This window comes from Pantherophis guttatus, chromosome 1 (genome assembly GCF_059756535.1).
Source record: "Pantherophis guttatus breed Tessera chromosome 1, ASM5975653v1, whole genome shotgun sequence".
Taxonomy (NCBI): Eukaryota; Metazoa; Chordata; class Lepidosauria; order Squamata; family Colubridae; genus Pantherophis; species Pantherophis guttatus.
In genome coordinates, this window is record NC_142063.1 from 93,686,557 (window position 1) to 93,698,675 (window position 12,119).

A 12,119-nucleotide genomic window follows, 5' to 3' on the forward strand; every position below is an offset into this window, starting at 1 on the left:
AACTAGGTTTAGTCCAGAACTTGACCAGTCAGTGAATATGTGCTACAGTTAGGATATTAACTTTGAATTATAGTTTTGCATTATAGTTTCCCAAGTCCCAATAAAAAAAATGGAATGAAACAAGCAAGTGAATAGCCATAGTGCAGGCAAATGACCCCTCTGCTGAAGGCCTTGTGGGTAATGCTCTTGTCTTTTGAAATTTTTTTTCTTGGATCTTCCTTTTTAATAGTGTCATTATTGATTTCAGTTTTTTGCTTTAATGTTTCATTTGTAAGCCAGACTAGGGCAGCATATAAATTAAATAAATATAAGCCAATTTTCCAAATGTGCTAATAAGGTGATAACTGAACAGCTGTACTCAAGAAAAATATCTGAGTATCTTCCCACAAATATATTGCAGAAAAGTCATCATTTAGCATGATATAAAATAGACATCAGTCTTTCATTTAAATAAACTGTTTGTTATTATTATGTGCTTCTCTTATGTGACTCATCCTACTATGAGGAAGTGGGAGAAATTAATTCATTCATTCATTTGATTTACATGGTCACCCACCTCACTAGAGCAACAACATATAAAAACTGAATACAAAATGAGCAACAATAATGCAAAAACATTTAGTGCAGATAGATAAAACCCAATCAACAATAAATTAACAACTCCTCAGGGAATACAACTAACCTCCTGTTCCCATGCCTAGAAAAACATCTACTTTTTAAAGCTACCAAGCTAAATCATGCTACAAAGAATATTTCATACAAAGTGGCATAAGAGATCAATGAAACAGATGTGAATAGGTAGTCAGCTTTTCATGTTGAAATATAATGTAATATTAAAATCCTACCCAAAAAAATCGTGACAAGCGGTAGTGACAGCAAATGTTTCAATTTTAATTTTTAATATGGTATATATTGATAAATATAAACCATACAAACAAAAGATTCTATGGGATCCTCCATAATTTTTAAAAGTGGAAAGGGGTCCTGAGAGGGAAAAAATTAAGAAACACCGTTTTAGGGGAACTAACAGAGAAGCCCATTTCATGCTGTGTTTTAATGGCTGTTTTTATTCTGAGCTGTTTGTTTTATCTATGTATTTGATGCAAAGCTCAAATGTCAAGATACATATATTGAAGGATGGTTTTGGGTAATAAAATCACAGATTGCAAATAATAATTTTTCCATCATCATAACTTGTCATGAACACATATGGCTAGAAAACTACAAAAAATTCCAAATGGTCAGGTATATTAATCTATATCACCTTCAGGAAACCTTGAAATATAAAAATTATGGAATTTATTTCTGAACATAGTTTACATAAAATTGCATTGTAAGTCAACAACCACTTAAAATCACCTGCATCAACTTGTTATTCTCCAATAAAATGATTACATTATGACAGCAACGTAAGTAAGATATTAAAAAACAAATGGAATATAACGCTCTAGTACATTCTCAAAAATGTGTGCTTCAGAGAAGATATTGGTGACTGACAGAAAAGATTATTTTTTGTGTCCTTTCATTGCCTTAAGAAAATTGAATAAATGAAGTAATATTGAGAATAAAAATATTTTATAAAATTGAAAATGCCTAATATAATCAGTGACAAATCTTTTTGAGGATTTTATTATTTCCTTGTTTCATTTGTTATAAAAAGTAATTCATAATTCTTCATAATTTTATGGTGTAAGATTTTAAAAAATAGCAATCTTACCCCTTAAGTGTGGATCCCAAGTTCATTTGGTTCCATGTCATGCATTCAAGCTGAGAAGTCATTTGGTATATATTGTCACTGTTATGAAAATATTTCCAGTTAGTACTAAAATTATATAATCTATTTCAATTAATTAGTTCAACATTATTTCCTTTTTCAAAACAAAAAACAAAAAGCAATCTAAAGGAATAAAGAAATTATAGTTTATAAATTCGTAGACAAATTTATAAAAATAATTTATAGTTCATAAATTTTAGGAAAACAAGACAAGCGTGAAAAGAGAGAAAATATCAAGAGAAGATCTATTATGAGTTTTGAAAAGGCCCACAAAATGATTTATAGAGAGATGATAGATAGACCCAAAGATACTCCCCTGGTTTTAAAAATATGTTACTTGCCCTGTTTAAATCCGGTATTTTGTTTATGTCCATATACAAATTATACTACACTTGTACAACTCTTTGTAAGTATTATTACTGAAAGATTGTGAATTTATATTAAGTGTTTCATTATCACTTGGGCAGCCCAGCTGGTTGTAGAATACCATCTTCTTATCTTCTTTACTACCTCCTCTTATTGGGATGATGAATGATGATGATGATGATTACTTTGTTGATTTGTATGTACACTGAGAGCTTCTACACCAGAGACGAATTCCCTGTATTTGGCAGATAACATATTCTAATATTTTTCTACTTTTATTAAACTGAATACAGTTCTAAAATTATTTCTGTAATTTTACTCCCAAGAAGTAAGAACTATAACCAGTTTCATTGCTTCTAAATCTGTAACATCATTCCTCATTTTAAAGAACATATTGTTTAAAGCTTTATCAAAAACTGTTACATAAGTAATTAGCCGATTTAGTTTATCTGACACACTATCATATAATATTATGTAATATCGTTGGAAAATTATTAGTACTAGTAAAAGAGGAACAAGAGGAATTTGGGTGTTTTTTTAAATACTGTTTCCATATAACAACAGACTATTCTCTTTTTTTGTCTTTTTCATTCTTTCTCACCAGGTTGACCTCTTCTACATCTCTAACTGAACATGTCCCTCAATCACAAATACATTTTAGACAGATTAATAAAGTGATGTTCAAATTACCCAAATAGATATTCATCATTACAAACATTGGAGTAGACAAATCATCATTTGAAAAATCTCTCTTTCCATGACATTTTCCAGAAAAAATATTTTGCTGGCTAAAAAGTGAAGTAAATGTATTTACAAGCTTCTAAATAAATACACTGTCTAGATAAAAAAGAATACCACTTCTGTATGTGTGCATGTAGTGTATATGCTCTAGTGGTTTGTATCTTGCTCTTAATTATGAAACAAAATCTTTCTGTAAAAACCTTAATGTGTTTATTATATCCTAAAACATACTTACATGAATCATCCATTTATTGTAAATTCATGTAGCTTGTTTTCTGAATTACAGTAGCAAAACATATTTTAAATCATTTTCTCTACAAAAATCAGGAGTTTAAATTTTGCCATAATACTTTTTACATACACGTACACACAGACACAAACACACACAGAGGCACCTGAAGAAAGTAAAGTTAGATGACTTAAATTGCAAGGTATGTGTAATATCATTTATCATTACCTCAGCATACTATTATTCATTAGACTGTCCGAATTACTATTATGTGACTACAATGATCTGCATATCAGTTCAGAAATTGTTAAGACACTCCTGCAGTTTTCTTTTTGCAACAGAAGCTCGTGCTGGTCTGTGCCACCACATTTTGCAATTCCATGCATTCTTCTCGTAATGCTGATGTAATTAATTCCTCAAGGGCCTTGATTTTTATTAGAAGAGCCAGACCTTGCATTTACAGCAGGAGATTTTCCTTTAACTTTACTTCATTTGACAGTTCATTTATAAGAGCCTCCTCCACAAAACCTCTTTTTTTCCCCCTTAATTTGATTTTTCATCAAGTCGTATACTTACTCATTTTGTCATCAACAAAAAGACACAAAAATTGCCAGCCCTGAGAAGAGAGCTAGAACTTGAACTAGGGATAACTTTTTACTCATTATGACAGAGAAACCAAATTTGATGTAATCTTCTGAAAGCACACTGTTATGTGTTTATATAGATTAGGCATGGAGAAGTGGAACAAATACCGGTAAGTTAGAAAACAGAATAATCTTCAATTCAGTAATAAATTGCACTACAGAGAGGCCTTGACTTAAGAGCAGTCAATCAACTATTAGAAGTTACAACATACCCCAAAAGGGAATGACAACCTGGTTTAAAAGTTCCAAAGTCACACCCTCACACCCACACACCCGTGGTGACATGGTTGTGTTTTGGGCATTCGGCAATCACACCCACACCTACAGCAGCCATTTTCAGGGCCTCAATAATCACGTGACCATGATTTACAACTGTTTTGCCAGAAACTGGCATTTACTCCCAGTTTTTGGCAAAAAAAAATGAGCCATAGCAAACAGTAAGTTAACTTAATGAGCACCACAAAAAAGATTGTAAAATCAGATCTATTGGTGGCCCACTTTATGACATTATAACTTATGGCTGTAATTGCCAGGCTCAATTACTGTCATAACTGTATAAAAAGAAACCATAGACCTCTGTAGGATCAATAACCACCTGTTCATTTTTCAGATCACCCAGCTAGATGCTCCTTGGATCACAAAAGTAACACATGAAGACGGTAGCTAGGTTCAGACATTGAGCTAAGCCAATTTCTCCATATAATTCTAGTATTATATAAAAGGAATACAGTAAAAGTTCTCCATGACCATTTATTCAGTTTTAGCTTTTCCTCTTGAGGGAATTGCTACCTCTCCCATCATTGTGGATGCTGTTTTCTATAGACCTTCCTGCTCTCTAATACTATGTATTAATGGCAATACCTATAAACTTTCCCAGCATTCAATCATTCAAAAGCCTAGAAGTGCAGTTCATCATAGAATCAATATAAATTATCTGTCAGTATGAGGGGTCCTTGGTGCTCTCTGAACTTGCTTGTTTTATTGCAGACGTTTCATTACCCAAACTAGGAAGCATCATCAGTTCTAGCACTGATGATGTTACCTAGTTTGAATGCCTGCAAGAAAACAAGCAAGCTCAGAGGGCACCAAGGACCCCTCAATATGAACCCTGAGCTACAAATACTTTCCTTTATTATCTGTCAGTATGAATTTCAGCACGGAGAAACTATTTGGTGAGAGATATAATCTAAGCAATTGGAAAAACAAAAGGTTATATACTAATTTTAACTTTTCCTTTACCCTGCCGACTTTGCATTGTTCACAAATATTTTGGGTCTTGTCCGAAATATTTCTTAAGTGTATCCTGTTGGAAGTTCTGGAAACGTGCCTCTTGTCATTCTAATAAAAATCCACTGTGTATTATGGGGGGGGAGTTTCATTGTTTATATTTTAATTAGTAAACTTTACTTAAGGCCAAATATTATGAAAGATGCCAAAATCAGATCAGTACTTACGTCTTAAAAGAAAAACAGTTGTTGGAATGTTCAGGATACATCAAGCAAGCCAATATAGAGAGATGGGAGAAACAAAGGTGATTCATTGGTCACATTTATGAAGAGCTGCTGGGTGTTTTCTCCTCAAAGAGAGATGCTTTAGGTGCTGTACACAGAGTGCTGCTTTGTCTTCACATAAATTTATGTTTGATGTGCCATTGTGTATATCTGGCCAAAATCTTGATACAATTATTTGTATGTGAAATGTGGCAAATTTCTGAACATGCCTCCATGTCATGTTTCGCTGCAGTTATTTATAGCAATACTTTGCAAATATTCATATGTGACATAATTGTATGTATATTGGCTTTGCATGCAACTGGCAATTCATTTCATACTTTTTTTTAGGTTTTGTATGAAATACAGCTATGTATCTTTGTGTAAATGAATTGTGGGTTGTTGTTGTTTTTTTATTTAGTTATATAATTTATAGGACACCCCAATTCTACATACATGAATGTTTGAATCCGTCTGCATTTTAGAAAAATTTTAAGGAAGTTTCCTAACGTGCAGGCTTGTGTGTGAAACTGTGATTCTTGTGTGTATATGCTGTTGCATGTGATTGCTTCCGTTTGTGACATTTTGCACCTGAATTTATAACAGCCATTCTTTTCGATACATGAATACTTTCAGAATTTGCTTTTAATACTCTACAACCTACTTCCATATTTTCATTAATTCATATCTCCTATTTTGCCTTTCTTTGAACTTCAATGTATTTCATTTTCATATTTTTATCTCCAGAACCTATAAAATCCTATGAGCCAGTAAGACCTTCTCATTCAAAACACTAAGGATAATGTGGAGATCATTTTCTTTCCTCAAGCTTCAACATGGGTATGAATGTCCTATACTTTTTCTAGCACAAGGAAAGCATCTTCTATACTAACCAACGAGCAGAGACTAGGATGATGATGTTGGGAAGCCTTTAGGGCAGAAAATAGTAACTATTTTCCTTTTCCTTAGTAACTATTTTCTGCCCCCACTCCCTAGAATGTCTTGGAATGGTAACTGGACAAGGAAGCATTAATGGAAGCAGAGGAAGAGAAGACCAACACAGCTATAATGCATACCTAATCCTTGTATTACTGGTTGCAAATCAAAACATTTAGCTGAAATCTTAAAGAATACACATAGCATTGTGTCAATCCTTCATATCTAATTCAAAATAGAAAATAATCTGCTCCCAGTAAATTCCAATGCAATTCACATAAGAAAAGTTTCACACAGCATTATTACTTTGTACATTCTTCATAAAATGAGCTTTGCTAAATCAGACCAAAACCGGCAATCCATAGCAGCAATTCTATCTATCTATCTATCTATCTATCTATCTATCTATCTATCTATCTATCTATCTCTATCCTATTTCTAAACCACCCATCTCCCTCAGAGATGTGCTCAATTGCAATGCCAATGAGGATATAGGTACAAAAGCATTTCCCACAATGTTTTCAGCAGCTGTTTATTTAGAATCTGAATGCCAACTTTAAATTCAAGTACATCAATAAGCCTAATAACACCTCTGTTACATCCCATGAGATGTTCCAATTCAGCCATTTTTTTTTTGTTTTAGATCTTTTTTTTTAATGTATGGCTAACATCCTTGTTTTAATTTGCTGATTCAAAATTGATATATACTACCTACTCTAGTGGTCTCAAGACATCACCTTCAAATAATCTGCATTTCCAATTAAATTTACATTTCTGAGAAGGCAGAGAGCTTTATGGAAAGGTTAGAAGAGCTGTTGCAGAATAATCTCATCAAACTGCCTTAAGATAAATGGATGTTTACGATAGTGAATACCTGTAGCTTGGGTGGAGGATGAGGGTGGAGGTTCATTCTGCGAGCTTGCGGGTTAGTTTCCAAATGTTTCATTACAAGGCTAGGTAACATCTTCAACTAAATTTAGGGGCATTGAAGATGTTACGTAGTCTGGTAACAAAATGTTCGAAAACCAACCCACAAGCTTGGAAAACAAACCTCTACCCTCATAAATTGATGTTTTGTGAATGGCGTATCATAGCAGTCATATCTCATTAAATAAGCCAAAATATTTTCAAAATTCCAAAAATGCCCACCAGCTCCCAAAGTTCGGAGGCCATTGAGTTCAGAGGCATAATACATTTTTGGAGATACTGTATAGCTATCAAAAAGTTCTGCATTTTAAAAATCTCCAAGCATGACCAGTTCACCAAAACAAAAATTATATAGGCTCAGTGGCTCTATATCTATATTCCACTTTTAGGGAGACATTCCATACATGATGTCAGTTTTGGAAGCCATTTTATTTTCTTTTAGCTTCCTGACTGCCCCATATTTTAGCCTGGGAAATTGGGAGGGGGGTTTTGTTGGAGCGATGGAAGAATAGCCATAACAACATTCCTTGCTCTGGGAGTCAAGGACATTTGCCTGCACCTGGATGGGAGTCACTTGAGATTGTTTCCAGCTGAGCCTGAAGGATGGATTGGACCATGTGATGAACTTGTGGGTGTGGAACAAGGTTGTGAACTTTCAACTGGGTGGGAAAACCTGGAAGCTTTCAGATTTGGATTTTCCCAGATGTGCCAACATGACATCTCTAATAAAGTGGAACTTTGAGGAAGATATTGCCTTGGAGTTTTATTTCATTGGGAGTGTTTCTTGGAACCCAGGCATATGAACTGCAAATAATACATATTATAACTGTTGATACATTGCCTCATTTAGGACTGTGGAGGTATATTTTTTAATCAGGAACAGAAAATGTTGTTATTGTTGTTATAAGGGCAGACCTGATTTAAAAAATAATACCTTGTTTTAAGAACAGGAACAACTGCAGTTTTGAAAGATGCAGATAATGCTTGTCCTTTTTCAAAAGAGTGATAAAATTCCAAATATCTTGCTTACTCAAAATTTATCCTAAATTAAGATATACTATATTTTCATGATCGAAATTACGATTATTTAAATCCTTATGTGAAGTAATGGACTGAATGAGGATCAATAAATTCCATCTAGGCAAAATGAGAACCATTGATGGTTCATCGGTTTAGTTAAACAATACTCTCTTTTGGAGACGGATATAAAGCCACTTTAAATATAAGTGTATAGTTTAAAGATTTTTAACCCATAATTGTGACTACTTTAACTTTTCAGCTCCTGATAGTACATTGACTATGAGTGAGTTAGACACAATGGTGTAGTAACCATTAACCATTAAGCAGACTAAGCACATGCTTAGGGCACCAGGCCCAAAGGGGGCACCACAAAGTTGAGCAGAAAAAAACTTTCCCAACTCTAGGGGGCAGTGCTCATCTTTGTTTCAAAGCCAAAGAGCCAGCGCTGTCCAAAGACATGTCCGTGGTCATGTGGCCAGCATGACTAAACACCAAAGGCGCACAGAACGTTGTTACCTTCCCACCAAAGGTGGTCCCTATTTTTCTACTTGCACTTTTTATGTACTTTTAAACTGCTAGGTTGACAGAAGCTGGGACAAGTAACGAGAGCTCACCCTGTTACACAGCACTAGGGATTCGAACCGCTGAACTGCTGACCTTTCAATTGACAAGCTCCACGTCTTAGCCACTGAGCCACTGCGTATCTTTCCCTTTAATGAAAATTAACTGGAATACAAATCTGAAAAATCCAGATTACTATGCCTTTTAATTCATGAGGGTTCAGAATTAATTCCATGAGGTTATTTATGACAGCATCTCAGAGGAATTAAAAACTGTTATGTAACTTATTCACATATAATTTAAGTTGTCTTACAACTCTCAGTACAGAAAATACATTATTGGGACTGATGTCCCTTTTTTCAAATATTTGCTTTAAAGCAAAATTCAAAAGAACTAAATTCAAAAGAAAATTATTGCAATGGTTTGAAGTGAATTTTCCAAATCACTGGAGATTAACTACTTGATTTTTTTTTTTAGAAATAAAATAAGGAAGAGGAAAACATTTGTGCAGGCAGAATTAATGTTAGCTGGAGTGAAATAAAAGGAAATTAATACTGAGGGGAAAAATATCTTAAAAGGAAGCCAGTAGTAGATCACAAAAAGTTTGTTTTGGCCTGTATTGCAGCCTACGAGTTCTTGACCTTGGTGCAGAAAGAGCTATAATCTGAGCTGCAACTCCCCCACTCTTAAAGACTTCGCAAGTGTGACTCATAGTAAATTTTCATCTTCATATATGTTTACTGTATCAAAATGCATAATGCAGAAAAGTTCATAGTGTAAGTTGAATAGAGTATACCCAATGAATACTTAAAGCCAGTGTTGCTTTGCTTTCCTCTGCCTGGCCATTTTACACCAATGCAACATTCCCAGCAGCTGAAGACTATGTTTAATTCAATGAGCCACATACCTCCATTTTGATGGATCTGGCAGGTTAGACAAAGAATTACCATTTTGAAAAAAAGCAGAGTTCCCAGCTACTTCCTCCAATCCTGTCTGATACAGTATGGTCCTTACACTACAATAATGACAGGGTCTCATTGGACCCCTTCCTCATTAGGCAAGGAAACAACAGTAGGCATGACTCGAGGGTTGTGACCAATTAGTGTTTGAGAGATATATTTTAGTTTCCAGGTATTGGCAGGTAAAAGTCATTTTAATAGAATAAAATGAAATAGTGTTAATAGAAGTCATTGTATTTTCAGCTGGGTCTGCACCCTTGTTTAACTTCCTTGAAGATCTGCTGAATAGCTGACTAGATTTTTGAAAAATCACAACAAGGCTGACTTTCTCCCATATCAGTGGTGGGTTGCCCCCGGTTCAGACCGGTTATATAGAACCGGCAGTAAAACGTTGGGAAGTTCTGCCCACTGACTCTGACGTCATGAGAAGCGATCTGCACATGCGCAGAAGCAAGGCACATGCACGAGTGAAGCACACGCGTACGATCCCGTTGCAAACCAGTAGTAAAGGTAAGTAAAACCCACCCTGTCCCATATCTATCTGGGTTAATAAATTAACTAAGCACACTAAACTTTTATTGATCTGTCAAGCATATTGTGCAAATTCAAATATGGTTTCACAAGCCATCTTATCAATTCTACTAATTAACAGTGTTGTTCTTTCATTTACATATGTAAGAAATAGGTTACCACTGACATTTTTTTTCCTGCCTTCTCACTGTAACAAGAGAGGCTACATCTGGTTCAGTTCTAATCACTTTAATGAGTGATAGTATGTTTGTCTAAAGCAGCAATCTTAAGGATATAAATGTTTAGTCATTCAGCAAGGCAAAAAAAGTTTTGAATTATTAATGAACTTACAACAGAGATCACCACTGCTAAAGAACAAGCAGGAAAAGGTCTGTCTCATTTCATAATAATATTTGGCAATAGCAACAATTTATCCGTAGTACTTCTACTATACTTTCATTCCACACTCAAAGACAAAAAACAAACAGATGTCTTCAGGGACAAAGATCAGAGAAAAAAGAGAGGAAATTATCCAGTGTTGCTTCAATTTTATATATCTCATTCCTTGATATTTTTATTTAACATTGGATTCTAATGACTTTAATAAACAAGCTTTTCAAGTGAGGTTAAGGAACATATATGTGGAAAGTTAAAATATTAAAAAAAAAACCTTTAAAGTCTTAAATAAAGTCTTGTTCCTACAAGAAAGGCTGTGCCGACTAAAGCCTCTTTTTCAAATTACAGAAAGTAACAATTTTATTGTGTCCAGCAATAATTCTACAACGGTATGCGGTGTTGTCCTATTCTGAGCATCATACTTTAAAGAAAGAATCAAGCAAACAGAAACAAATGCAGACATGGACAACAAGAATGAATAAACCTTATAAACAAAGTCCTATGAAGAGAAATTGAGGTAGATATGATAGATAACAAAAAAACAGAGTTGGAAGGGACTTTGGAGGTCTTCTAGTCCAACCTCCTGCTCAAGCAGGACACCCTATACCATTTCAGACAAATGGCTGTCCAGTCTCTTCTTAAAAACCTCCAGTGTTGGAGCACCCACAATTTCTGAAGGAAAGCCCTTCCACTGATTAATTGTGTGAGGTTCCTGTCAGGAAATTTCTCCTTAGCTCTACCGCCTGATCTTGGAGTGAAACTCAACTCCCCTCCCCCCCCCCACCCTACAAAGTACACACAGGGCTGAAAAAGAGGGAGGGAGCCCTTTTCATTCTGTTGATGTAATAAATTATAAAATCAAGAATTATCCCTCAGTTCCATCCAATGCATATACTGTTTGACAAAATACAAGATAACAGATTCCTATCTCAAAAAAAAAAAATCATACAATCTAAAAACTTATGTGGAGAAAGCAATAGAGAAGAAGATAGATGGAAACAGAGGTGGCAATCTGAGAAGGTTTATTTTGTAGTTGCATTGGCCTATGCTTAGTTAGACACTTAGGTGCAACAGAATAAAAATATTGTCCAATTTGTATAATATCCAATAATATCATTGTATAAAAAGGGAAACAACTGCTATTTAACCACCACTTAAAAACATCTGGTATCATAAAATGCCCTTTCTAGTGTATCTGAAAGTACGTTCTAAAAACAGGAGCATCTTTTTTGGCATGTAAATTTAAATTGTGATGAAAGCAATCCCATCAAAAAAAAATAAACCTAAAGGTTGGGAAACAGTCAGCAATCAATGCAGATTTTCAGTGCACAATAATAATCAATTATAATGATGTAATCAAGCCAGGGCACAGATAACTTCTACCAGATCTGCTCAGTTATAATTACAATAGGCATAGTCTTTGAGTTTGTCAATGCAATCTAGAAAATCCAATACTATTGGCTGAGTTCCAGTATTTCCAGCATGCTCACGGACACCACAATTTTAAATTCAAGAGTTTGCATTTGATTTTACTTTTGTATTGTAGGTTGTTGTTTTTTTAATTGC

At 34.5% G+C, this 12,119-nt stretch overlaps 1 protein-coding gene across 4 annotated transcripts in view; it reads right to left on the bottom strand.

Annotated features, from left to right (window-relative positions):
• Positions 1 to 12,119, bottom strand: part of WT1 (WT1 transcription factor) — a 55,190-nt gene that overhangs the window by 26,328 nt on the left and 16,743 nt on the right. For 2 of the 4 annotated variants that reach the window (XM_034417170.3, XM_034417169.3), the window contains exon 4: positions 1,718 to 1,795. The exons of the other annotated variants lie outside the window; for them this stretch is intronic. In XM_034417170.3, coding sequence (XP_034273061.1) covers positions 1,718 to 1,795 — 78 coding nt within the window. The remainder of the gene's footprint in view (positions 1 to 1,717; positions 1,796 to 12,119) is intronic. 4 annotated transcript variants of the gene reach the window in all.